The sequence below is a fragment of the Podarcis erhardii genome (assembly GCF_964252035.2).
Source record: "Podarcis erhardii genome assembly, chromosome: 4".
Taxonomy (NCBI): Eukaryota; Metazoa; Chordata; class Lepidosauria; order Squamata; family Lacertidae; genus Podarcis; species Podarcis erhardii.
The window spans coordinates 18,429,815-18,457,715 of NC_138508.1; the positions used below are offsets into that span (position 1 = coordinate 18,429,815).

At 46.7% G+C, this 27,901-nt stretch overlaps 1 protein-coding gene across 7 annotated transcripts in view; it reads left to right on the forward strand.

The window, feature by feature from the left end:
• AMOTL1 (angiomotin like 1) overlaps window positions 1–27,901 on the forward strand; it is a 78,906-nt gene that overhangs the window by 38,336 nt on the left and 12,669 nt on the right. For all 7 annotated transcript variants that reach the window (XM_081860170.1, XM_081860169.1, XM_081860173.1 and 4 more), the window contains 7 exons: window positions 3,686–3,826; window positions 4,967–5,888; window positions 10,516–10,813; window positions 12,259–12,403; window positions 13,938–14,027; window positions 20,255–20,400; window positions 22,122–22,271. In XM_081860170.1, the coding sequence (XP_081716296.1) occupies window positions 3,686–3,826; window positions 4,967–5,888; window positions 10,516–10,813; window positions 12,259–12,403; window positions 13,938–14,027; window positions 20,255–20,400; window positions 22,122–22,271 (1,892 nt within the window). The remainder of the gene's footprint in view (window positions 1–3,685; window positions 3,827–4,966; window positions 5,889–10,515; window positions 10,814–12,258; window positions 12,404–13,937; window positions 14,028–20,254; window positions 20,401–22,121; window positions 22,272–27,901) is intronic.

Consider the following 27,901-nt stretch of genomic DNA (forward strand, 5'->3'; position numbering starts at 1 on the left):
AAGTTTCCCATATCCTCCTCTCTCCATCACTACATCTGACTTTGTTCAGGGCCAAGTAACCCTCCAGAGCAGGGGTCAGCAACCTTTTCCAGCCATGGGCCGGTTCACTGTCCCTCAGACCATGTGGTGGGCAGGACTATATATTTTTTTTTGGGGGGGGGGAGATGAACGAATTCTTATGTCCCACAAATAACCCAGAGATGCATTTGAAATAAAAGCACACATTCTACTCATGTAAAAACACGCTGATTCCCGGACCGTCTGCTGGCTGGATTGAGAAGGCGATTGGGCCGCATCCAGCCCAAAGGCCTTAGGTTGCCTACCCCTCCTCCAGAGAGATCATAGGAAGATGCAGTCAGCTACAATGGGATGGGAAACTTTTCTCAAGGGCACCATGATCAGCCAATGTAACCCAGCTAGTTTTGCCATGACTTGATGATTATTGTCTTGCGGTAACATAGAGGCAGGATTTTCACAGGTGACACCAGTGTTGTGGAATGCTTTCTCTCTTGAAACAGGAGAAGCCCCATCTGTGTTGGCATTCTTCCGGCTCCTGAAGGCTCACCTGTTTAGGCAAGCATTCCCCTGAACTGAACTTGTGGTTTTATTGTTTTAACTGTTTTAATTGTTGTATTAATTCCATATTGTATTATTCCAAAACAAAACAAATTCCTTCCAGTAGCACCTTAAAGACCAACTAAGTCAGTTCTTGGTATGAGCTTTCGTGTGCATGCACACTTCTTCAGATAAGTGTGCATGCACACGAAAGCTCATACCAAGAACTGACTTAGTTGGTCTTTAAGGTGCTACTGGAAGGAATTTGTTTTGTTTTGACTATGGCAGACCAACACGGCTACCTATCTGTAACTGTATTATTCCAGATAGCTTGGTCCCACCCCCAACCTAAATCCTGGCTTCGCCCATGATTCCTACATTACAAGTCTACATAGGTTTTGTAAGATATTTCCATCATGCTTATCTGAGTTTGATGAAGTTGGTTGATTTGGCTGAATACATAGGGATAAGATACTGAGATCAGCTGCATCAAACCAACTTGCCTCTTTGTTCAGCTGTGGTGTGTTTCCAAACCAGCTAACACCTACATTGTGTCTAGGAGAGTAAGGCGTGTTAACGTTAGCTGCCCCGAGGCCATAGGAGAGCCGTCTTCTCCTATCCAGGGTGCAATTCTGATTAAAAGGATGTGAGTCAGCTTGAGCTGGATTTACGGCTGTCTCTCCAGATGCTAAGGCTGGCCTCCTTCCCCATAATTCCCAGCTTAAGAAACAATGCTATAATAAAACTCTTGCCCCCTTTCATCAAATGATTAAAGAATAAAAGGGAGGGCTTTTGCAATTTGAGAGACTGGGGAGAAGGGAGAGGGAAGCAGACTTAGAAGGCAAGAAATTCATTTGTATTCATTTCCTACTCTGCGTCTGATACAAGAATCCCAAATTCTGTGCATGCTCACGCACACATACATTTTGGTGAGATTTAATGTGCCACTTCAATAGTTTGCGCACCCAGACTCCACTGAGATAAGCTGCTTTCCTGCTGCAATTTTTTTTTGTCAGTAGAATCAGATTTGTGAGGGGTTTCCAGGCTGATTTGCTTGCTGTACTCGCTTAATCCGTGATCGGTTGATCGCTCACTTGACTACTGGATTACATGGCTTGATTGCTTTTTGACTCTCAGCAAAACGTATTGTTACAAAAGTAATGTGACGCCCCCATGTTCTGCAAGATTCCTGGGGGTTCCAGCTACTCACTACAGGGTCCTTTGGAGAACTGATACATGGCGGATAATGTCATAGCTTTAAGAAATATGGTTTATTCACCTATTTATACCTTCAGTCTGCCTGCAGGGAGTCCAGATCTTACAGCATGTTCATTTCAGGAGGGGTTTGTCCTCCACAGCAGTGCAGCCTTCAGCCAGCCTGCCCAAGATGGATCCCAGTCTTTCTTATTCCTTCTTCCCAGAACACCCTGCTAAAAACTCTCTTTCAAAGCCATTGTTATCTCTTTCATACAAACCAAGGAATGTTGTCTGTGCAATTTCATTCTAGGGTTCTAAACTTATATGGTTACTGCAGTAGATAATGAAATCAAGAGAGGGACATATTCCACTGGGAGTGCCATAAATTCAGCAGTCTGAATTTAAATATTACGGTGTCGTAAGACAAATAGGGCGTGTTTGTGTTTTCTCTTATATAAATTGTCAACTTGCTGAAATAGAGAGTTTATATCCAAAAAATAAGCAAAGATCACGTTCATGAATGGCACTGTGAATGGCTTTTTCCACTAATGCTTTTTTAAAAGTGTTAAATTAGTTAAAATAGCATATAAAACAGGGAATGAGCAATATTAATTCAAAACAATAGTTTCTGGAAATTAAATTTCCTTGTGCAGATGCAGGCAATATATCCATATGTTATTCTTGTGACAGTGGCCTCTGGATAGTATAAATGTCCAGCATGTTATTTTACAGGCTGTTGTCCAGATTTAAAGTTTATGGACAAGAACATACCTTATATACCTAATTGTACTGCAGTAAGAGGTGTATGTGCATCATATGTGTCTGTGTGGTATTTTGGACATAATAGGAAACTTGAATGCTCCTCTGTCCTCTCCTCGTTCCCTTCTGTGAGGAGATCAGAAGCTTCCACTTCTCCATTGAAGCAAACCACAGTTCCTTGAGCTCAAATGTACAGGGAGCTATGGTTTGTTAGACCAAACCCAGATTAAATCACGGTTTTACATCTTGGCTTGTCCTGAACCATATTTTAAACAAGGGATTGGACTTATGTTGGACTCCAACTCCCATCAGCCCCATCCAGCATGGCCAATGATAAGAGATTATGGTAATTGTAGTCCAACAACACTGAAGAGCCACAGGTTCCTCAGATCCCCAGACTGAGATACTCTGGATTGTTTAAAAACAGAAGTTGCTGATCTCCTTGTGGGCACAAAAGAGGGGAAGGTTGGAGGCTGTGGATAAGCCTGAGACTTGTTCATGTAATGGGAAACCCTGGTTTCCTACTGCATCTGAATTGACACAATGTCTGTTTTGATAAAAAAATTCTGAAACCAACCAAAAGCACTTTGCTTTCAGTAATAATGATGTAGTTTTAATATGTTGCTTGTGGACATAAAGTTCAAATTCTAAGCCCACCCAAGTCCTAATCCAAGGCTGCGATAGCTTGGGAACTAAGCCATTAGCAATCAGAAGAGCGGTGAGTCACTTGGCTTCAAAAACTCCATTGTAATTCTAGAGCAGCTCAACCACTGACCAGCGATGTGAGTTTTCCTTGAAAATTGGAAAATACTGGGAGCTGCCAATAAATTAATGACATTTCTCTATCATCTATTAAGTCTTTGAACGCTTGCCACTATGGCTTGGGTGCTCACCTGCTCCGTGACTTCCCTGTTACAGTTCTGTGGCAAGGTTGTGTTGTTTGCAGTAAAATGTGTTTCTGCATGCAGCCTTTTATGTAGACAGACATCTGAAATGATTCACTGAGAAGTATGTATACAACGGATGTCTTTGTTGGGGGCTGTGAAACATCGCTTAAACATAATTCAGAAACCACAAGTGTGAATCACTTTAGGAAAAGTGTTTGGGTATTTAAAAAAAAACAAAATGTGACTAGTTCATGGATAAATATTTTTTTCTTTTCCCTTTCTCATAGGCCTCCCATCCATTTGCTACACTTCCAGTACTCCTGCCCAGATACTGGAAGAAACTGGCTGTCTTTACACGGATCCTCAGCTGTTTGGCAGTAGGCGAGATGGTTCACCGTTAATGATAGACTTTGTCAGCGATACTGAAAGTAAGTTCTTGGTGCTTGTAAAAAACCCTGCTTTCTAGCTGCTTTTGTCAATTGAGTTTCACACTGGTTTGTTTTGTTTTTTTGGGCAAATGGCTTTCTTCAGATCCTTGTTGACGTTGAGCCTTGCAAGTGGATCATTATACAAAGGAAATTGGGACCCAGGTGCAGGACAGAGAGGGCACTTAGGTTTAATCAGAAGCAATTTGGTCCCTGAAGAGCAGAGGTGTAGAGTCCCCAGACCACAGCCCAAAATTAAACCACCAAGCTGCAGCATCTGGACAGAGGTCTCATCAGTCCACACCCCCATCAAATGATGCTCTTGCATTCCTCTTCCGTTGCACCTCCCTGTTTAGTACTGGCCTTACTCCTTGATCAACAATTGAAATTCACCAGGCCCATTTTGCAGCTGGCTATCGTCTACTTGAAACCAAGTGAAGATGCCCAGGCGCCACGACGGCGCTTGACATCTCCACCATCTGGAGGTGCATGACTGGGGATCATTGGATCTGTTTTCACACACTTGCAACACATCCTGTAGATTTCTGTCCGTTCTGTTTCATCTGAATTTCAGGAGCCCAAAGGTTGTATTGAAAAATATGACTTTAGAGCTGTCTGGCCCCAAAATGACAACAAGGCATTCCATTTTGGCAACTGTAACCCTGGTTTAAGGAGCAATTTGGCACTTAGCTTATACAGTCATACCTTGGGTTGAATATGCTTCATGTTGAGCATGTTCGAGTTGCGCTCCGCGGCAACCCGGAAGTAACAGAGCGCGTCACTTCTGGGTTTCGCCACTCGCGCATGCGCAGACGCTCAAAATGACGCCATGCGCATGCGCAGAAGCGACGAAAAGCGACGTGTGCGTGCACAGATGTGCCATCACTAGTTACGTTTGCTTCTGGATGCAAACGGGGCTCCGGAACGGATCCCATTCGCATCCCGAGGTGCCACTGTATATCTGAATTTCTAAGGCTGCACCTGACATTTGGCTGAGTTATGAACTCAGGCTGGCAGCAGGATAATTGATGGGGGAAAAGGCCATGCAGGATTTCTCCGTCTTCCTCATTCAAAATAATCCAGCCTTTCCCTTTTTTGTGTGTCTCTTTCTTTCTCTGCCTGCCATCTTTTCTCTTGCTTCAGCTGAAGACCCCCCTTGCAGCTTCCACCCCCCGAGCTTCCTCCAGGTTTCAGAGGTGGAAATGAGAGGTTCGGAGGACGTTGCCCCTGGCACTGTGTTACAGCGGTTGATCCAGGAGCTGCGCTATGGCAACCCGAGCGAGAACATGAACCTGCTGGCCATCCAGCACCAGGCCACAGGGAGCGCGGGACCACCCAACCCCACTGCCAGCACGCTGCTTTCTTCTTCTTCTTCCACGGAAAACCTGGTGCCCGAAGACCCACAAATGGTCCAGCAGTCGGCGCGGCAGGAACCACAAGGCCAGGAGCATCAAGGGGACAGCACTGCGATGGAGAAGCAGCCCAGGGGCGCCCAGCCTCAGCAGAACAATGAAGAGCTGCCAACTTACGAAGAGGCCAAAGCCCAGTCTCAGTTTTTCAGGGGCCAGCAGCCCAGCAGCGCCGCTGGGGCAGGTTTTTACATGGCTGGAACCTCCTGCCCGAAATCCAGAACGGAAGGGAGGCCAACGTTGGCTCGAGCCAACAGCGGACAGGCACACAAAGACGAGGCGCTCAAGGAACTGAAGCAAGGCCACGTGCGGTACCTTAGCGAGAGGATCATGCAGTTGTCGCTGGAGAGGAACGGCACAAAACAGCATCCGCCTGCCTTGGGGAGAAGCAAAGGATTCAAAGCGGGAGGGCCGTCCCCTCCTCAGTCCACCAGCAAAGGTGTGGATCCAAGGGGCCCGCCGCCGGACTACCCGTACAAAAGCAAGCAGGTGGTCTCTCCGGTGAGCAAAGCTCAGGAGCACGGGATGTTTTTTAACGACCAGCATTCTGGAGTCATCCAGGAAGTGGTGATGCCCTCCTATTCAGCGCCCCAGGCAGCGAGGAGCGAAGTAGCTGTTGTCCGTTATCAGCCTCCCCCAGAGTATAGCCTGACTAGGTAATGTTGAACTCCTTGTCATCTTATTGCCTTCCTTTCAATCTTTTGGCAGAGGTTTTGCTTTTTTTCTAAAGTTAAGTAAGACTCCAGACTCAGGGTGGTTTTCAATAGGGCTGGGAGGTATATTGATATATCATCCATATCGTGACAGTGGTTTCATAATTTTGGACCTGGCAATATATTGCAAATCATGATGTGTGTTAGGGCTGGGTGGCATATCATCTAAAACTGCTTTGAAGCCCATATCACGATAGCAGTTTCATAATTTTTGACCTGCAAATCATGATGCATGTGCGTGTGTGCATGCAGTGCAAAAATCATGATGCGGGAAAAGCCATGAAGCCAGCCAGTGCTTTTACATAGCTCCATATTTATTTCAGACGTTGTGATATTTCAGTACAGTTGTACCTTAGTTTTTGAACAGCTTAGTTCTCGAATGTTTTGGCTCCCGAACACCGCAAACCTGGAAGTGACTCTTCCGGTTTGTGAACTATTTTTGGAAGCCGAACATCTGATGGGGCTTCTGCAGCCCATCAGAAGCTGTGCTTTGGTTTCCGAACGTTTTGGAAGTCGAACGGATTCCATTCAACTTCCAAGGTACAACTGTATATCACAATGTTTAGCTAGTGATATACTGCGATGTTGAAAACCGAATGTCGCCCAGCCCTGGTATAGTGCAACAACTCTTAACTACTGTACATAGCATAATCTCCTCACCTACTTCTCTCTCCACATGAACCCTAAATGTGCTCCAGGGGTTCCCTCCACATTTTGGAGCAGATTTAGGCAGGTTGCAGGGAGAGGAGCAGGTGGGCAAGTTAAATTGTCCAGCTCAAAGCCATTGGTTCTCGAATAATACCGCCCCAAAGGGCAAAACAAACCTTTTGTGTACTGCTTGTGTACTTTGTAGATGTGCAGCAGGAGTGTGGTGCTTATTCCTCTTCTTGCATGATTTCCCTCCCTCCTCCTCCCCACCACCATAATCCTATCTTTGAGTATCTTCTCTCTACTTGATGTGGTGAACATGCAACTGGGACCCAGAGGAGTTAAAATCCCAGGAGAGAAGCAGTGGGCAAAGGGGTGGGAATTGCTTCTCCCTTCTGTTTTACCTCTGCAACACGATGCCTTCCTCCTGCTGTCTTTCTAATGGGAAAAGCGTTGGGTATATTTGTAGGCCACACTCCCAGGTTCAAGTGGGGGCAATGGGCAGTAAGCTCTGTGCGCTGAGTTTTTGGATCAGGTCCATAGTGCTTTGCAGCAATACGTTTCCTGAAATGGCAACCTGGGACACAGCCCCTCATGGCTCCTTGGCTGCTGGTGTTGTGTTCTTGAAGTGTTTGCATTCCATCTGATCAGCACGTTTTGAGTCTCAGGCAACAACATACGGAGAGTTGGGTGTGTGTTTTTCCAGCCAGAAAAGCACGGCTTTCAAGAGAAATGCGAAAAGCCCTCTTTATGTAAGCGAGGTAGCGACAAGGGAATGAGGAGAAGGAAAGGAAAAACAGGGTCAGCTTCGGGTTACAGTCTCAGGAAGTTGTAAGAGGATTCCATCTGCAAGTCTCCTTTCAGACGGAGGATTTTCCAGGTGTCAGGCACATGAATGCTGTGCGCCTCACGCTCCAGTCTCAAGCCATGTGTGCTGAATGGGACATCTCCTCCGGTTGTGTAAAGACCAAACCAGACACGACGTCAGGAAATCTGTAATCAGATTTCCTGAATGTGTGTGCTTTTAAGATAAAAGCACCATAGCCCAGTGGTCAAGCACATGCTCTTCATGAAGATATCTCCATGGCACCCCCAGTTAGAAGGATAAAGTACATTGGTACCTCAGGTTAAGTACTTAATTTGTTCCGGAGGTCCGTACTTAACCTGAAACTGTTCTTAGCCTGAAGCACCACTTTAGCTAATGGGGCCTCCTGCTGCTGCCGCACCGCTGGAGCATGATTTCTGTTCTCATCCTGAAGCAAAGTTCTTAACCTGAAGCACTATTTCTGGGTTAGCGGAGTCTGTAACCTGAAGCGTATGTAACCTGAAGCGTATGTAACCCGAGGCACCACTGTAGCTGGGTCAGGTGTGGGACACTTTGGCCCACAAAATATTGCTGGCTTGGAAGTCCCATCAGCCTCAACAAGCATGGACAGGGATGATGGGAGTTGTAGTTCAGCAAAATCTGGAGGGCCAAAGGTTCCTCACACCAGATGGTAGTAGATCCAGGGCTCTTTTTTTCTTCAGCTGGAACTCAGTTCTGGCACCTCTGAGAGAATGAGGGAGGTGTTCATGGTCAGTTCCGGCACCTCTCTCCCCCCCCCCCCGAAAAATAGCACTGAGTGTAGTCTTCTCTGCCTGACTTACTAGAGAGTCTCTGTTTGTCTGAGAAGTCAATCCTGGGCTAGTGGGGAAAATTATCTGACCTAGAATAAAACAACTTCCTATATTTTGGGTGGGAGGGGGGTAGGTCTGTTAGTAGCATCCGGAGGTGATTTATATCAGGAAATTTATATCAGGTGATTTATATCAAATCACCACTAGCCTGTCTCTGCAGCTGCAATCTGATTCAAGGACCTCCACAGCTGTTTTGACCTACAAGGGGTGCCAGTCAACGCGGGGGAAAGCAGTATGACACTGAACCTTGCGTGATTTCCATTCAGCTGCTCACCTAGGTGAACTGGCAACTCACCCTAGGCAAGCAGCAAATGGCAATGGAGGATTATATTAAAAAAAGAAAACCTTTACAATGGAAATGCTGCTTCTTACTTGGTTCAGGTTAGTTGTTTAAAAATAAGCTGTTGAAAGAGACTGGCTATTTGCTGGATGTCTTTTTGCTGGCGAGAGAGACTGGCTACTTGCTGGTGGGGAGAGTTAGGTCTTTCTAAAATGGGTTGGCTTGTTATGGTGAGGTGTGTCAGTCTCCTTGTACGGACAGGCTGAGACTCTGCACTTAGCAGTTTATATATACAATCTGAGGGAAAGGCTTCAAAGGCAGATCTGGGACAAATGTGGTTTGTAAACAGGGGAAGAGGCACTATTCATCCCGAAGAGGAACATGTTTAACAGCTGCACATCTAAAGGAGCAATACAAACCTCAAAGAAAGGTTCGCTGGCATGTTCACATGAGGCAGTGACTATTTGAGCCCAACCTATGCAGAACACAGTCCCCTATTTAGTGCAGAGCACAAGGCCTGGTTCTGTTCTTCTAGCTAGGAGCAGGACTGTGCTTGCTTGTGTTTCCACATGATTGCAGATAAAGTGGCTGCATGCACAGTTATACCTTTAAAAGATATTTGAAGCACATATCCCCATCAGAGAATTATGGGCACTTTGGTTTGTTAAGGCTTGCTGGGAATTGTTACTCTATGAGGTGTAAACTACAGTGCCCAGAATCCTTTGAGGCAAAGAATGTCCTTCAAATGTGTTTTAAAGGTATACTGTGTACCCAACCACATGTTGTGGAATTTAGTTCCCTCAGCGTTCTTAAAAAAACCCACCCTCAAAAACCCCACCAATTGCTGCCTGTTGTTGCAGAGACAGGCTTGAAAATAGTCTGGCAAATTCCCGCTGAAATTTCAGCTGCCAGATAAATTTTGCTGAATAAGCTTTCCTAGTGGTCAGTAAGATTTCCCAGAATTCAGTATTTCTGGATAGAGAACTTGAAAGAAAGTCGCCTCCTGCTCTTTTGCGTTCCCTCCCTTGTCTGCAACTAACACCTTTCCCCATATTTGTCCCATGCTGACCGCTCCCTTTCCTTACCCTCTGCTTTGTTGTCTCTCCAACTACTGGAAGTTGGATTGTAAAGTCCTTGGGGCAGAGACTTTTCCTTAAAAAAACAAAGTTACTCCGTACATACTTAGTGCTATATAGGTGTTGAGTTATATTGGTAACTAATATTATTCTAACTGGTAGGGCTTGCAACAAAATGTTGCAGCATGGAGTGCTCCCATCCACTACTTCCACCCTTTCCCATCCCTTGCCCCCAACAGAATCCTGGGGACGCCCAGCATGCTCAGTCTTCATTGGGCTGTTCTCTCCTCCCCGTCCCTCAGAATTCCTTTTGAACTTCTTTAAAAGTCTGCTGATACCTCCCTCTTGTGTGCAGGTGGTACTGTTTTGGCTATATAAAAATCCACACTTGGGGAAAGTGTTTCACTGTTCATGAATGGGATAAAGGTAAAGGGACCCCTGACTGTTAGGTCCAGTCGTGGACGACTCTGGGGTTGCGGCGCTCATCTCGCTTTACTGGCCGAGGGAGTCGGCGTACAGCTTCCGGGTCATGTGGCCAGCATGACTAAGCCGCTTCTGGTGAACCAGAGCTGCGCACGGAAATGCCATTTACCTTCCCACTGGAGCGGTGCCTATTTATCTACTTGCACTGCATACTTTTGAATTGCTAGGTTGGCAGGAGCAGGGACCGAGTAACGGGAGCTCACCCCGCTGTGGGGATTCAAACCGCCGACCTTCTGATCGGCAAGCCCTAGGCTCTGTGATTTAACCCACAGCACCACCTGCGTCCCATTCATGTATGGGATACTAAGCACCAATAAGCAGTCACTTCTGGCAGACTGACTGCTCACACTGCCGATGATCCGATTAATCTGTTCCCACCACTCATCTGTTTCCCCCTCCCATACAGCCGTCAATGCCAGTCATCTTTTCCATCCCTGCAACAGCAGCACAGCCCAATGTCCTCACAGGCCTCCTCTCTTACTGGCCCACTGCACTCTGCCTCTTTGCCACCCCTCTCGATGACCATGGCATCTCAGTCCCTTCCTGCAACTCCGCCGAGCCAGCAGCAGGAGCAGCCGCTCCCTCCAGATGCCTTCACTATAGTCCAGCGAGCCCAGCAGATGGTGGAGATGCTCTCCGACGACAACGAGGCCCTGCAGAAGGAGCTGGAGGGCTACTATGAGAAAGCAGATAAACTCCAGAAGGTGCGTGGTGTGGTTGAGTGGGACTGGGCTTTGCGTCTTGATCCTCTTGGGTGACACAAGAAAAGTGTTCTGCGCCACTTGCTGATTGGGATGAACAGCACTGCCTGGTTTGGTCCAGAATATGATAAATTTAGGGACACGTCTAAATTGGAACTTACATAGTGCAGCGGTGTGGGACCCAGTAAAGGTCCAATTCAATAGCATGGTCTGAAGGCACATGAGGCTGCTACCTAAGTAGGTCCAGGTCTGGTCAGTGCTTGGATGGGAGACTGCATGGGAACCATGTGAGTGCTGCTTTGCATTCCATGATGGAAGGAAAGTGGGATATTTCACTGCTTTGATGTCCCTTGCAGGACAGCCTTGGGAGAAGAAACAGCTAAGGAGCACTTAAGGCAGTTGGGTGGTGTCTTGTATAGCTCCTGCAGCCAAGCTGGTGCCAAACGGATTGCCCTGATTTCCTTTAGACCACATCAGCTAGGCCGAGAGGGGGTCTTGTTGTCTGGGCAGCCCAGGACCTCTAGACACATTGCCCAGGCTTGCAGCTCAGAGAGGTCATTTCGGTGCAGCCCATAACACCAGTAGCTATTTGCATGCCTAGCAACAACAAAAAGTGAATAGGTAAAGGTAAAGGGACCCCTGACCATTAAGTTCAGTCGTGGCTGACTCGGGTTGCGGCCCTCATCTCGCTTTATTGGCCAAGGGAGCCGGCGTACAGCTTCCGGGTCATGTGGCCAGCATGACTAAGCTGCTTCTGGCAAACCAGAGCAGCGCATGGAAACGCCGTTTACCTTCCCGCTGGAGCGGTACCTATTTATCTACTTGCACTTTGGTGTGCTTTCGAACTGCTAGGTTGGCAGGAGCAGGGACCGAGCAACGGGAGCTCACCCCGTCGCGGGGATTCGAACCGCCAACCTTCTGGTCAGCAAGTCCTAGGCTCTCTGGTTTAACCCACAGCGCCACCTGCGTCCCCAAAAAGTGAATAGTGGTATATAAATACTGGATAATATGATGTGATGTAAGTTGGGGAAACTGCTTGACTTGGTAGAATTCCCATGACCAGCAATGGCTCTCCATAGAGTTGCTGAGAATTTAAACCTGGGTCTGCCTGCTGGATAGCATGAGCTGTACCACTGAGCTGCGTCCTCTTCCATTGCTGTAGTCGCTTTCTTCTGTGATGGCTGGGGAGCTGGTTTCCTTCAGCTGCAGTAGGATTATTAATGCCTGTGGAGGAGTTGTATTTTTGGCATCATTGTAGGAGAATTCTTCCTGCGGCACAGTGCTAGTGTGAAAGTTGGCACACACTTCTGGCCACTGCACAAGCCTCTCTTTCAAAAGTTTCGAGTCAATGATTGACATGCATCACTGCCCAGCTTTTAATGGAAAGTTGTATGTTCTCCCTTATTCTCTCTCTCTCTGTCTCTCTCTCTCTCTTCCAAACTTTTCAGTTTGAAATAGAAATTCAGAGGATTTCAGAAGCCTATGAGGACTTGGTGAAGACCACCACCAAGAGGGAATCGCTGGACAAGGCCATGCGTAACAAGCTGGAAAGTGAAATCAGGCGTCTCCATGATTTCAACAGGGCCTTACGTGGTATGTTCTTTTTACGAAAGGTCTTTTCATTCCCCTTTCTGTTTCGTTCCTGAATCCGCTATCAAATTCCAGATGGCCACGTCAGAGATTCTAACCGAGCAAACTGTTTTCCTGTAACAACGTTTAGAGGTTATTGTTGGTAAAGCCATTTAAAAAGACCGTATTTTTCGCTCTATAAGATGCACTTTTTCCCTCCTAAAAAGTAAGGGGAAATGTTTGTGCGTCTTATGGAGCAAATGCAGGCTGTGCAGCTATCCCAGAAGCCAGAACAGCAAGAGGGATCGCTGCTTTCACTGCGCAGCGATCCCTCTTGCTGTTCTGACTTCGCTTTGCTGGAGAGGCGCTGCACAGCTTTCCCTCTTTGTGCAGCGCTCCTTCAGCGAAGCGGCAGGAGAAACAGAGCCCCTTCTGTTTCTCCTCCCGCTTTGCTGGAGAGGCGCTGCGCAGAGAGGGAGAGAATATTTTTTTTCTTGTTCTCCTCCTCTAAAACTAGGTGCGTCTTATAGAGCGAAAAATACAGTATATATATTCCTGGACCTGGTTGAAAAATTGGACTTAAGTCTCTCTCCCTGCCCACCTTAAATTATGTGGAATGGGGTGCCCTCAATGGCTGCCGCAACCCTGCTTCAGACTCAATGCCTAACCACAGTTTACTGCCACACTACAGGAACAAGCCTGAGCAAGCCTTGCACTCTTTGTACAGCCACGAGATTGAAAATCTTTGCTCCTGTTTTCAGTTGACTTCAGTTGTCTGCTGTTTTATTGAAACTAAGAACTCTGGTTTCCCCAGGCGGCTGCCCCATCCCCTCCTTAATCACACCAGCCTCAGCTAGCATGCCGGTGCTGAGCAGTGATGGGCTGTCATTGTCGAAGAACATCTGGTGGGCAACAGAGTGGGGAAATACAGATTAAGGAAACAAGCCAGGATTGTAAACCAGGTGTTTTGGACCTTCTGTTGGTCCTCCTTGGCTTTATAGATCACTTTGGAATTATGTTATAACAAAGTCCCTGATAGAATACAAGGGCTGTTCTTTTTTTATAAAAGTCCAAACTCCCCCTGCAAATCAATTTCATCAATTTCAATTTGCTCAGGTGTTGCTACCAAATTTTAACAGCTTCAGTTACAAGTAAAAGAATAAAAAAAACCCCAAAGTTTTTTAAAAAACAAAAGAGTGAGAGTCCATATTTTAATATTCAAATTGTTTGGATTTTGCATGGTGATTCATAACCAGGACTGCTAGAGAGCACCAACCCTATGAGGGAACATTAGCATCCATAGGGAAGTTTGTGTAGAGAAATATACTTTTTGGCCCTCAGAGACCCTACAGAACAGAGTCCCTCCTTTGGGGGATGGAAATGCAGGCTGGCCTTCCCTGTTTTTCAGGACGATCTACATGTCTTTCATTATTGTATAGCTGGCTTCCCTTTCCCAAGATTCTTTTTATATCATGGTACATCTGGCAGGTCTCTTTATTCTCTGAGGTTGGCCATATGTATATGTTTATTCTTAAGCTGTTTCCCCTTCTCTGTGTAGAGCGATTGGAGACTGCCAACAGGCAGCTAGCCAGCAGAGAGTTTGATGGGAGCGAAGATAAGGCAACAGAGGGTCTTTATGCCTCTCAGAGTGAGTACCACATTGATATATAGCGAAGATATGCATGTTCACTATGTGTGGTTTGTCAGAGAATGGAAGAGGTGTTTGTTTGTGCTGTTTTTAGCAGTTTTTTTTTAAAGTTGGAGGCAGGTTTCTTTCCAGCACACTTGTTTTACTGTGTTGCTTCATTGGAGTTAGTGGTAGGTGGTGGTCAAGGGGGAAATTTAAATAAATATGTTGATGCCAGGGCGAAGTCTCAAGAGAAATATGCTTCATAGTGAAATGGAATCCATCTCTCCTTTCAGGATAATTCTGAATTCACACAGGTACAAATAAAAGGAGAACAAGGCCCTTTGTTTCATGAGTTTTGAACAGGCCTTCAAAAGGATATTTCGTACCACAGCTCTGAGGGAACCACTTCTCAGGGGTTTCTTCACATGTCTAGGGATGGAGAAGAAACTTAGGTTTGTTTGCATTTAAAATGAGAAACGACCTAATTCACGCATCTTGAAGTAATAAGTGAACTGAAGCATGGGTGGTCTTTGGATTTCACACTTTTTTGAATTTTGCAATGCTGTTCTGTAACCATTTTGTACTATTAGGGGAAAATGTGCATGGAAATGCATATATTAGTGAGAATAACACCTGAAAATGCATTATATTAGAAGAAATAGCTTAACAGTGACAACAAAATGTCTTTGCCTACCTAAATTAAGCTGCTGAAATGGGGGGGGGGGGGGGAGGAACCTAACTAGGAATGGAATTTAAATGACTGTGAGTTCAGTTCAATTAGTTCTGATATTGAAAACAAACCTTCAGGCTAAGAATATGCCCAGAGGCACTCTTGTTCTGTAATTCTATCTGTATGTCTCTTGTGCCCAGCTCTGGTTGTTAGATCTTGGTGTTCTGGTCAACGAACAAGTAGATTTAAGCTCCCCAAAGTCTGCCCACCCGTTTCAAATGAGCTGTTCAGTGTTAGGTTGCTGTTGTTATAAATTACCTGTCCTTCACCTGAAGGTGGCAGGGCAATTAAAACACAGTGTTAAAAACAATTGAAAGCAACTCACAACCACAGAAATGAGGTGGGTCCTAAAAATATAAATGCCGTATTGGCAGCAATTCTTGTTGTGCATTATGGTTATTGAACCATTGTGTTTAGATTGTTTGTTATCCGTGAACATCTTTGAGCACAAATACATTTCAGAAAGTGCAGTTTATAAATAAACTGAATGTGACTATGACTAATCCTGGTTCTTTTCGGTGAAAGGAGCTCAGGTTTCAGGGCTAGGAATGACTGATGGCTAGTTACAACAGGGGCTCATGCCTCTACTGGTAGGTCTGTGCCAGGGGTTCAGGCACCATGTTGTGCAGCCTTGATAACACCCTCACATAACTCTAGAGTACAGCCCTCCATCAGCTACCCTGTGGAGCACAGCTCAGAGTCACTAAACTGTCATTTCAAGTGCTTAACAAGGTTCCTTTTGCTGTCCGGGGCAGACTGTAAAAAGGCAGGTCCATGTAGCCCCTTTTTCTGCAGAGGGCTACATTGAGGGCCAGTGTGGTGTAGTGGTTAAGAGCGGTAGTCTTGTAATCTGGGGAACCGGGTTCGCTTCCCCGCTCCTCCACATGCAGCTGCTGGGTGACCTTGGGCTAGTCACACTTCTCTGAAGTCTCTCAGCCCCACTCACCTCACAGAGTGTTTGTTTTGGGGGAGGAAGGGAAAGGAGAATGTTAGCCGCTTTGAGACTCCTTCGGGTAGTGATAAAGCGGGATATCAAATCCAAACTCTTCTTCTTCTTAACCTTGAGGACAGTCTGTCAAGGGCCATATTCTTAGGGTGGGCAGGGCCAGAGCCAGAGGTAGTTGGGGCTGTTCCAGAACCAAAAGTGGACTGGGCGCTCCCTTTGTCTGCCTCTCTGCCTCATTCTGCTACCCATTTCCCCATTGTCCTCCCCTTGCACCCTATATGAAATCATAGAGTTGGAAGGGAACCCAAGGGTCATCTAGTCCAACCCCACTGCAATTCAGGAATCTCAACTAAAGCATCCATGACAGATGAGTAGTCATAGGGACCACCAGCACCAACAGGGTTCTTTGGCCGGTCCCTGCACTGCCAACGCTGCTGTTACTGTAAACGGGGGGAGCTGGGGCACCCAATGCAAAAATTAAAAGGGATGAGCAGAGCCCCCAACCCCCTCCCCGATGACCTCAGGTCCACCGGGACTGGGATGGCCCTGGTGGCAACCAAACAGGAGGTCCAGAGAACAGAACACAGTGGAGCCACTCACACACCCCAGCCAAACACTCAGCAGCCTCCGCCGCTATGGCCACTGCTGCTGCTGCTGCAGCCATAGAGAGAAAGAGGTAGGAGGGGACCGGGAGAACTAGGGAGGCTGCGTAGAAGCGCGCAGCCCAGTCCAAACCCGTCACAACCCAACCTCTCTGGTGACTGGTGTGAGGGAAGTGGGCAGGAGCCCAATAGAGAACTCTGCAAAGGGTATCACCCCAGGAGAAGACGGGCACTGTTTGGGCCCTCCCTTGCCAGCAGAGGGGTGCCGCTGGTGGCTAGAAATGGACACAGGAGCTGTTCTTTCATACACACACACACACACACACACAGAGAGAGAGAGAGAGAGAGAGAGAGAGAGAACATATATATATATTCCTTTAAATATATAAATGTTGTTGTTGTTTAGTCGTGTCCGAGTCCTCGTGACCCATGGACCAGAGCACGCCAGGCACTCCTGTCTTCCACTGCCTCCCGCAGCTTGGTCAAACTCATGCTGGTAGCTTCGAGAACACTGTCCAACCATCTCGTCCTCTGTCGTCCCCTTCTCCTTGTGCCCTCAATTTTTCCCAACATCAGGGTCTTTTCCAGGGAGTCTTCTCTTCTCATGAGGTGGCCAAAGTACTGGAGCCTCAGCTTCAGGATCTCTCCTTCCAGTGAGCACTCAGAGCTGATTTCCTTCAGAACGGATAGGTTTGATCTTCTTGCAGTCCATGGGACTCTCAAGAGTCTCCTCCAGCACCATAATTCAAAAGCATTGATTCTTTAGCGATCAGCCTTCTTTATGGTCCAGCTCTCACTTCCATACATCACTACTGGGAAAACCATAGCTTTAGCTATACGGGTCTTTGTTGACAGATATATAAATATATTCTTTTAAATAAATAAAGGAATATATATTCCCATATCTACAGTGGCGTAGCGTGGGGGGTGCAGGGGGGGCCGGCCGCACCGGGCGCAACATCTGGGGTTAGGGCAAATCCACGGGTTAGGGGGCGCAAATTACTTGCCTTGCCCCGGGTGCTGACAACCCACGCTACGCCACTGCATATCTATCTGTCTGTCTGTCTGTCAGTCAGTCAGTCTGTATCTGTGACAGTCCTGGGCATCCGGCTTGGGTCTCATAAAGTTCCACCGTTTCTCCTTGTAACACAGCATTCACTGAACAACGCTTCTGTTCATGCATCGCTATAAATATTGGTGCGGACACTTTCGCTGCCCTGTCAGTTCACGACCTGTGTGCAGTGATAGTTCCTTGAGACAGGGTCATATAAAACGGCAGGGATGTTTAGCATGCCTACCTTGTCTGGGCCAGACAGCTAGATGCTACAAATAGGAGAGAGAAGTATTTCCAAGAATAGAAAGAAAGGTTGTATACAGGACCTCCTCAAGCAGGTCAAATTTATTTATATACTCTCATCCCTCTAGCCAGAGTTGAGGGTGTATCATGTAAGCCGTGGCCGCTGAGGTGGAAGGGAAGTCTGGTTTGCTAGAGTGGCTGGTAAACGATCACAGATTATGTTTGGTTTGTTGTGTCTTTGGAAGGGAGAATGAAAACTAAGGAACACCCATTTAGATCTTGTATCCTAAGGAAACATTGCCATTGGATTTAGCTCATCCGCTTTAGAGTCCAAAAAAAAGCTGTAAAGGCAGTGGGGATGGAGGAAGAGACTGTGTGGTCTGCATGCAGAACCTGGGCTGTCAAGGAACAGGCCTCTAAAATCTTAAGGATCTGTGCTGTGTCGCCGTGATCCTGTTGAGGGTTCTTTCACTTCGTCAAGGTCGAGAGGCCTCTGGGTAAATGTCTACTGCTGAATGAGCAGGCGAAAGGCTATCTGGTAACCCGTAGCCCGTCCCAGGGCATGAGAGCTATTCTGGAATGTTTGGCAGCAGCTGAAGTGATGTGGATTCCTGTGCATTTAAGTGACTCGCAGCAAAGCTCACTTGAATGGCGCACGGCTAAATAAAGCACAGCAACACCCACTGGGAAAGAACGTTGGTAGTAGCGAAGCATCTTCAGAATCAACAGCTGGCATAAAATAGTAGCAGCATACCCCACCGATACTTACATTTCTAAGAGCCAGTGGGATCTAATGAATGGTGTGTCAGGAGTGAACCAGGAAAGCATCAGTTTGGCAACTTCTCCATGAATCTCATTGGATCACTTTGGACCCAGCTGTTCTCTCTTAGCCCTGGGATGAGGAACCTTTGACCCTCCAGTTGTTGTTGGGCTCTCCTCAGCCCCTAGCCAGCTCCCTTGCCTTAAAGGTAAAGGGACCCCTGACCATTAGGTCCAGTCGTGGCCGACTCTGGGGTTGTGGCGCTCATCTCGCTTTATTGGCTGAGGGAGCTGGCGTACAGCTTCTGGGTCATGTGGCCAGCATGACTAAGCCGCTTCTGGCGAACCAGAGCAATGCACGGAAACGTTGTTTACCTTCCCGCCGGAGTGGTACCTATTTATCTACTTGCACTTTGACGTGCTTTTGAACTGCTAGGTTGGCAGGAGCAGGGACCGAGCAATAGGAGCTCACCCCGTCGTGGGGATTTGAGCCGCTGACCTTCTGATCGGCAAGTCCTAGGCTCTATGGTTTAACCCACAGTGCCACCCACGTCCCACTCCCTTGCCTTAGTGCTCACCTATTTTGCGGAGTAGTTGTGATGATAAAATGGAAGGAGAGACTTGGGCTTTACATGCCGAAGAATCAAGCAAATATACATTTTAAAGTTCTAGCTGCCAAATAGCTTGGCTTTTCAGCAGCAGAGGAGGCTGCAGTTAAGGTGATTGAAAAGCACATGTAGTTTCACAGGGATATTGGCAAATGCAGCAGCTGGGCTTTAATCTGAAGGCTTCCAAGTCTCACCCGGCTAGCTCTAAAGTAAGAAACGTAAAATGCTGTCTGAAAGAACAAGTGCACAGCAATAGTGGTCCTTAGTTCAAATAGGTTCCATAATGAATGACAGGGAGTAAGACAGCCTGCCAGGGGCATGTCTAGGGGTTGACCAGGTTGGCCCCTACCTAGGACACAAACCCAGGGAGATGCAAAATTGCGGGTCTTCACTCTGGCTCGGAATAGCTAGGAGTTTGCCTGGCCTGTTCCTCCACTTCTGGGAGAGCCTTGGCAAGGGTTGGAGGTCGGTGCACTGATACACTCTTTGCCATGGGGACAAGGGAGCCTTGCTACACCTCTGCAGCCTGCCCAATGAAACTCTGAAAGTCTTTATGTATTCATATCTCGCCTTTCTTTCAAGGAGCTCATGGTAGTAGCAGAAGTGGTTCTTCCCTCCCTCTCGCAAGAGCCCTGTGAGGTGGGTTTGACTCAGTGACCCAGTGGCCGAGCAGAGATTTGAATGTGGGTCTCTCTGGTCCTAGTCTGACACCCTAGCCCAGGAACAGGGAATCCCCAGACCTGGAGGCCGGATGTGGTCTACTTGCCTGGCCCTAAAGACTCTGCAAATGACACCCTGGCCTGAGTCTGTGCCCTGCTTCGTGCCTTCCTTGAGTAGTTTCTCCTGGCTGAAACATGTCCTTGAACTGTGATAATGCCTCTCGCTTGCCTGGATGGAGAGCTTGGTAGGGAGCTTTGTGTTGGCTTTTGTGTGGCTGGTGTGTAGAATGTGTTACGTCAGTCTTTCCCAAACTTGGGTCTCCAGCTACTTTTGGACTACAACTCCCAACGTCCCTAGCTAGCAAGACCACCAGGGATTATGGGAATTGTCATCCCAAAACAACTGGAGGTCCAAGTGTGATAAACACTGTGTTACATCATTGGTCAACCCACATTGATAATAATAATTATTATTTATATACCCCGCCCATCTGGCTGGAACCTGGCCCTCTAGCTGAGAAGGGTCCTGCAGCCCTGCCATGACCAATGCACCACGTTGCCTCTGTTTGAGTTTATTTCTGTTCAGTGTCCCTCCTGGGTCTGTGAGAGCTTCTGATGCAGCTGGCCGTTGCCTCCCCTTCCAGACAAAGAGCATTTGAAAGAGAAAGAGAAGCTGGAAATGGACTTGGCAGCCCTGCGCTTGACCAGCGAGGAGCAGCGAAGGCACATTGAAATCCTGGACCAGGCGCTCAACGGCGCACAAGCCAAAGTCGTCAGGCTAGAAGAGGAGGTAACACCAGACCGTCCTTCAGTTCAGTTCACCACCCTACACTTTTCTTTCTCTCTCTCTCCCTCTCTCTCAAATACATGCCCTATCTGCACTCTACATTTAAATCTCTATGACACCACTTTAAACACTCATGGCTTCACCCTAAGAATTCTGGGAGCTGTAGTTTGTTAAGGGTCCTGAGAGTTGCTAGGAGAGCTTCACAGAGCTATAATCCCCAGAGTTTCCTGTGAAGAGGGATCGATGAAGGCGAACTCACTAAAGTCCCCATGATTTGTTGGGAGAAGGCATGGCTGTTTAAACTGGTTTAAGAGTGCTTTAATTGTATGGTGTGGTTTTGCACAAAGACATTTTACTGTTAGCATTCACATCTGCAGCCTGATCCTAACCGTGTTTTCTAAGCAATGCCGCAGAGCTCAGCGGGGCTTACTTCCAAGTAAGTATATTTAGGGTTGCTGTCTTACAGCAGCTGCTGAATATTTTCCAGCACATGATATGCTTGGTTGCTAGAAACCAAGGAAATATGAAACTCCTCCCTCAACATCCTAATATAAGAGAGTGTGACAAGCCACCGTTAATGACAAATCAGCACAAAATCTGAAATTACTTAGAGGAGCAAAACTCAACGGACATTTTCTCAGGAGAACGCTGGGACCATTAGCTACACAAATAGACCAAATATCAGTCTGAAAGGTTTATGTCAATTTATGGATTATATAACGAGGTACTTTGCATTTAATTTTTGGTATATTATGCAGTCCACTACTATTCTAGGGTGATCAAGTTGAGAGGTTCACTAGAAATAAGGTTAGTGGCATTTGTTAGGGTTAAACAACTTTGTTAGATTAGAGGTAGGGATCTGTAGAGTACTGAGGCCCCCTTCTCTGGCCACTGAACCCCTATCCCCCCCCTCCCACAGAATAGTTGTCAATCTTTCCACCATGGTCATGAGGTCTGGCAACTTGGGTTTTTCTAAAATGAAAGCTTAGAGTCTTAGGATCTTGCCTCCTATCATATTGAGCGAGCAGTAAACAACAGAGTCAAACAAACAGCCTCTTTAGTTTGGGACTGAAAGCTTTGACTGGCAGCAGCACGTCAACGCTTGGGATTTGCTTCGAATCATGGAATTGTAGAGTTGGAAGGGGTCCCAAGGATCATTTAGTCCAACCTCCAACCTCCTGCAATGCAGGAGGGACGCGGGTGGCACTGTGGGTTAAACCACAGAGCCTAGGACTTGCCGATCAGAAGGTTGGCGGTTCGAATCCCCGCAACGGGGTGAGCTCCCATTGCTCGGTCCCTGCTCCTGCCAACATAGCAGTTCGAAGGCACTTCAAAGTGCTCCAGTGGGAAGGTAAACGGCATTTCCGTGCGCTGCTCTGGGTCTCCGGAAGTGGCTTAGTCAAGCTGGCCACATGACCCGGAAGCTTTACGCCAGCTCCCTCGGCCAATAAAGCGAGATGAGCGCCGCAACCCCAGAGTCGGCCACGACTGGACCTAATGGTCAGGGGTCCCTTTACCTTTTACCTGCAATGCAGGAATCTCAGCTAAAGCATTGTGACAGATGGATCACCCTGGTGTCTGAGATCTGGAGTTGACTTGGATGCAGGGACTTAACCTCCATAAAACTTACAATGTTTTCCGCCGTGCGCAAGCTCTGTGCTGTCACCCTCCTCTTCCTCCTAATGTCTCTGTGTTCCCCCTGTGGCAACCCTGCTGCCCTCCAGCTGTGCAAGAAGCAAGCTCACGTCGAGAAAGTGGAGAAGCTTCAGCAGGCCTTGACCCAGCTGCAGGCGGCCTACGAGAAACGGGAGCAGATGGAGCGCCGCCTGCGCACCAGGCTGGAGAGAGAGCTGGAATCCCTGAGGATGCAGCAGGTGAGACAGAACGTGGGGTGTTGCGTCTCCCAAAAGCGCCTCTCATTTCAAACCTATGGCAACCTGCCATCAAGATTAGCTGCGGCGGCCGTTGTGTTGGTGCTGCCCCCCCTCCAACACGACGGTCACTGCACCTTGCGGGGTCGAGAACAGTCGATTTGGGGGTTCTGTGGACACGCTGGCAGAGGCAGTCTGACATTGCTGAAGGTGCCTGCAGAAATATACCTGTCCAAAGCTCCGCCACACCACACCTGTGATGTGTCAAAGCCCACAGTTCAAGCTGAGGCCTCTTCCATAAATATAGCACGCAGGTACCACACCACTGCTGGGCTGCTGGTTTGTTAGGGGTTATTTTGCAGGATAGTATCATTACAGGTGTTACCCTTTGGATTTGATCCCATACAGTTAGATCCAGACCAGCCACGCAGTCCTCTGCCGACCTACTCAGAAGGAAACCCCGTTGAATTCAGCGAGTTTCCCTGTTCATGGGTATAGGGGTTGTAGCCAAAATCAGTTGGCTGTAGTTCCTGTTGGTTTAGTAGGAGCCAAGTTCAGCTGGCAGCCCATTGCCTGGGGAGTGTGGATCTGAAGGAAGACACAATTCAGCTTTCGTCACTAGCCGCAGAGAACCCTGGGAACCATAGTTTGCTAAGGGTGCTGGGAATTGTAGTTATGTGAGGTGTAAGCTACAGTTCCCATGATTCTTTGGGGGGCATGCCTCAAATATGTTTTAAATGTGTGCTTTGCAGGCAGCTCAAGGACCACTGGGAGACTACATCTCCTGCCTCCCAGAAATGACATGACAGCAAGGGAGAGACCAGTCTGACCTAATATTTTGGCTAATAATAATAATAATAATAATAATAATAATATTCATTCATTCATTCATTCATTCATTTATACCCCGCCCATCAGGCTAGATTTCCCTAGCCACCCTGTTGCTCCAATACTTGCTTTCCTCCTCCCTCCCTGTTCCTTTATCCTCTTGTATCATGCCTAGTAAGTTGTGAGTCAGTAGGCAGGGGCTGCCCTACTTTTTACAATCTCTGCAATGCCTAGAATATATATTTTGGTCCTTTGCTCATGTTTAATATTAATAATCCAACTCCTAGGGAGAGTTGTGGACTTGAAAATGCTACTACAGTCAGATCAGTAGCATATGATCTTGAGATCTAGTACCATGCAGGCAAAAGAATTTCTGTATATCTACAATTTTCACATCGTTCATTGGTTGAGCAGAAAAGGCTTTTGAACGTAAATTACAAATTTAAAACAACAACCAGCAATGTCATTGTGTTGTTAGCCATAGGCCTGTGAAGCAAGCATGACATCTTGAACTTGCATAAAAATCCAGCAAGTTAAAATCTACTGTGAGCCAGTCCTTGCACAGGGACATCTGGAGAAGTCGTTTGGCTCAAGTTCCTTTTGAAATGTGGGAAGTCGCTTTCTGGTATATTAAAAATCTGGTGGATTCTTGTGGTTTGCACAGTCTTGCAAATCTTAGAAGCTAGGTTTTATTCACATATTCCTGCAAATATGGAGCTTTCCAGGATCGAGCAGTTGCAGTTTTCTGAGATCTCATTTTTTTAAAAGTCCACATTAAGAGTCCCCAGGGGCACTCTCTCAGTTAAAAGCCGAAACTGGAAAACTCCCACTTGAGATGAGAGTCCACCTGTGTTTATTCAATCATTGGCTTATACTAATCCATTTGCCAGAGGACAAGCTCACAAGACTCGTTTAGTGGGAGCAAATTCAACTAAATTCTACCAATTTAATGACTTGGCTGCGGGAAACGACTCCTTTGATTCAATTACATGGCTTTTCTGCGAACGACTTGATGGGGACCTCGTTGTAGCTGCCAAATTGGAATTTAGAGGATGCCTTCTGGATATTTTCATGCACAGATGAACTAGTGTAAAAACAGCACCCTGGCACGTCCTGGTAAATTTCAAGCCAGTTTGGAAAATTAATACATTGGGTTTTGTTGACGTTTGCTCTAAGGAGAGCTTTCGACTTCACTGAGAACCCCCAACAAATGCCCTCAATTATTCTGGGTGGATGGCGTGAAGCCACGCGGGAATATCATTTCCTCTGCAAGATTGGGTGGGGAATAATTTCCAGGACACTTATCACCCCTTTAAAAATTCATTTTGTGATAAAGGCATTGACCCAGCTCAAGTTAGTCATAACTAAAGACCCACTGAGAGCTATAGGACGTGGAGCAAGGTGTGGCGGAACTTTTCCCATTGATTTCTGTGGGACTTTGGAATGACTGATGGTAGCTGGATCAGAGCCTGTGGCCCAAACTGGCCTGGCTGAAGACGGGAGGAGGAGCTTGCCTTGTTTTGTAAAATGCTGTTAAATGTGCTGAGTGCAGGAAGGAGATTGCATCTGATCTTCTGATTATGGGATACCTATTAACTCAAGGGAGACAAATTCTGAAACAGCTATTTAAACACTCTTCTATTTATGGACTGTCAGGTCCCGGACAAGCCTTGTCCCATAAGCCATAAATACATGTGTCCCGCCCCCCTCCTGGCTTTTTAGATTATATATAACATACTTTCTCTTCCTGGTGTAGTTTAGCTGGGACACTGACCTACATGCAGTGAAAAATACCCATGGTTGCCAGTTGAAATATGCCTTGTGTGAGCAGCTGGAATCCTGTATCTTAGATATCTTTTGACCTAGGGAGCAGGTGACCAGTTTATCCAGTGCCCATCCTGATTTGCCTGCTCAATGAGCATTCACCCTGATTTGTTTGCAGGCAGTTGGATGTCATTGCATAAAAGCAAGCACTGCCTCACTCTGCCCAGTCCATTTCCCCATCACTTTCCTTCCCGCAAGCAGTTTGATCTTTTAGGGAAGTGGGTCTGTGGTGCAAGAATCCCTCCCAGTCAACTACAGTCATACCTCATGTTACGTCTGCTTCATGTTACGTGCTTTTAGGTTACGTCCTACGGTGACCCGGAAGTACCGGAAAGGGTTACTTCCGGGTTTCGCCGCTCATGCATGCGTAGATGCACAAAATGACATCATGCGCAGAAGTGGCAAATCGCCACCCGCGCATGTGCAGACGCGCCGCTGCGGGTTGTGCTCTTTTCATGTTGTGAATGGGCCTCCAGAACAGATCCCGTTCGCAACCAGGGGTACCACTGTACCTGTATAATTCACAACCCAAAATTGCTAGTTTGTGATTGAATCCCACCCGAAAATAGCCGCAGTCTGGAATCGCCCTTATTGTGATGGCCAAATCAATTGCACAGAAAGGCATTTCTTTGATCTGGTTTGTCTGCCGATTTTAAAGAATTTTAGTTGGCTTAACGTACATATCACCAAAAATTCAGCCTGCAGCCAAGCCCTAACTAAGTACATGCAGCTGAAAAAGCATATTATTTCTCTACTTAGCTGTGACTCTGCTTCCCTTCCTTCTCCTCTGTTACCGCTATGTAAGATTTCAGATTGTAAGTTCCTCAGGGCAGGGGTCTGTCCTCTTGTTGTTGTTTTTTTTTGTAAAGTGGCATGCACGCTGTTGTGGTATATAAATAAAATCAAGTTCCAGATACATGCCACTTTCAAATATTGAAGGAAATGGGAACTAACTTAACTTTTTAATATGTGCTACTCTTTGTTAGAACAGGGTGGGGGGATTACTGGGTCAGGGGAGCACACAGAAAGTGCATTTACAGGAGAATGAGTCATGTGAAATGTCCTTTCTTTCAAGTAACCACAGTGGTTCAGCAACTGGGGTGGAATGAGGAAGAAAACTACTGTACTTGTCTACAGCGGAAGGCTTGCTCTCCCTGACCCCAATTCTGACCACCCATATCAGAAGGAAAGTCTGGAAATCATTTAAAACCTTTTTGTTATCACTTCCTGTTGTCCACGGGACGGAATTCCTTTGGTCCACTTTTTGCAGCAGACTGACCTGATTCGATGTTCCCAAACTTGCTTCCCGGGTTGGAATTCAGCTATCGGATTATACACTTCTCAGCTTTTGCCGTGTAGTTTTGATCCCCAAAAGTATGCACAAAAACCCACATTTTGCACAAAAATGCATTCAACGTGCATGAGGCGGGGAATAAAAGCAACGAAGCAACAGAAAATGCATATTTTACAGTGAAAGCGAGTACAGAATGCGTAAAATTTACATGCACCAAATGTTTTGGTGCATTCTTTTGGAATGTCCACAAACCGAGACAAATCAGACGTAGGACCCGAGTGTCAGCAAACAAAAGACACAGAACTGGGGTAAAGGTAAAGGTAAAGGGACCCCTGACCCTTAGGTCCAGTCGTGGCCGATTCTGGGGTTGCGGCGCTCATCTCGCTTTATTGGCCGAGGGAGCCGGCATACAGCTTCTGGGTCATGTGGCCAGCATGACTAAGCCTCTTCTGGCGAACCAGAGCAGTGCACGGAAACACCGTTTACCTTCCCGTCGGAGCGGTACCTGTTTATCTACTTGCACTTTGATGTGCTTTCGAACTGCTAGGTGGGCAGGAGCAGGGCCCGAGCAACGGGAGCTCACCCCGTCGCAGGGATTCGAACCGCAGACCTTCTGATCGGCAAGTCCTAGGCTATGTGTTTTAACCCACAGCGCCACCCACGTCCCTTACAGAACAGGGTTACACTGATCCAAATCATGACACATTGCTTTCAAGTGCACATCACAGAAGTCCAGCAGCTATTTTTCTTCTTTATAATATCAGTGCAGTTCCACTTGTGGGGATTCTCCAGTCCCGTCGGGGGAGGGGGGGACACATCTTTTCCTAATCAGCGACTGAACTGTCAAAACAAGGGCATATAATGTTAGTGAGGACAACGATAAGCTAAACAATCAAGGACTGCCTTCCTCTTTTATTGGTGATGGGAAGCGACACAGCATGGAAATATTTCACTAAGCACCACCCACTGGTGTGGATGGGAAATGGCAGAATTCCTATGAGAAACATGTGGATAAAATGCATCTAGAAGTGCATACAGTACACTGAGATAAAATATGTATTTTGAGATGTATTTTGTGATAAAATACAAATTTAAGTACATGTTTTTGTTTAGATTTCTTTCTTTTTAAAAAAAGTAATCACAGATTAATGCAAAAAAGTGTCACAACCAATCTAACTATGAACACATTTGAAAATGGCACACGCCATAAATAGACGGATTTGTCCATCCTACACACACACACACACATCTACACACCTGTAAACTGAGCTTTTACATACTATATATAGAAAGGCAGGAGAAATATTGAAATGTATAATAAACAATAAACAGGTTAGTCTTCAAGGTGCTGCTGATCACATTCACACTATACATTTAAAGCACTGTTAAACCACTTTAGCAGTTGTTTTAGCAGTGCAGATGCATCTAGCACCTTCACTATACAGCTTTTGGTGAATGCGGAAGATGCACCTCTGTACACCTGAAATTTGTGTTTTCAGGACCCACCCTATTCCTGTGACACTGATTTGTTTAATACTCAATTTTAAATTGTCGTAACCACCCCCCTGAGGTTTCCTGTTCAAGGGTGGATGATGATGGTAAAAAATGGTTAAGGGTGCTGAGAATTGTTAGGACACCTACCCCCCACAGAGCTATAATTCCCAGCACCTATAACAGACTACAGTGC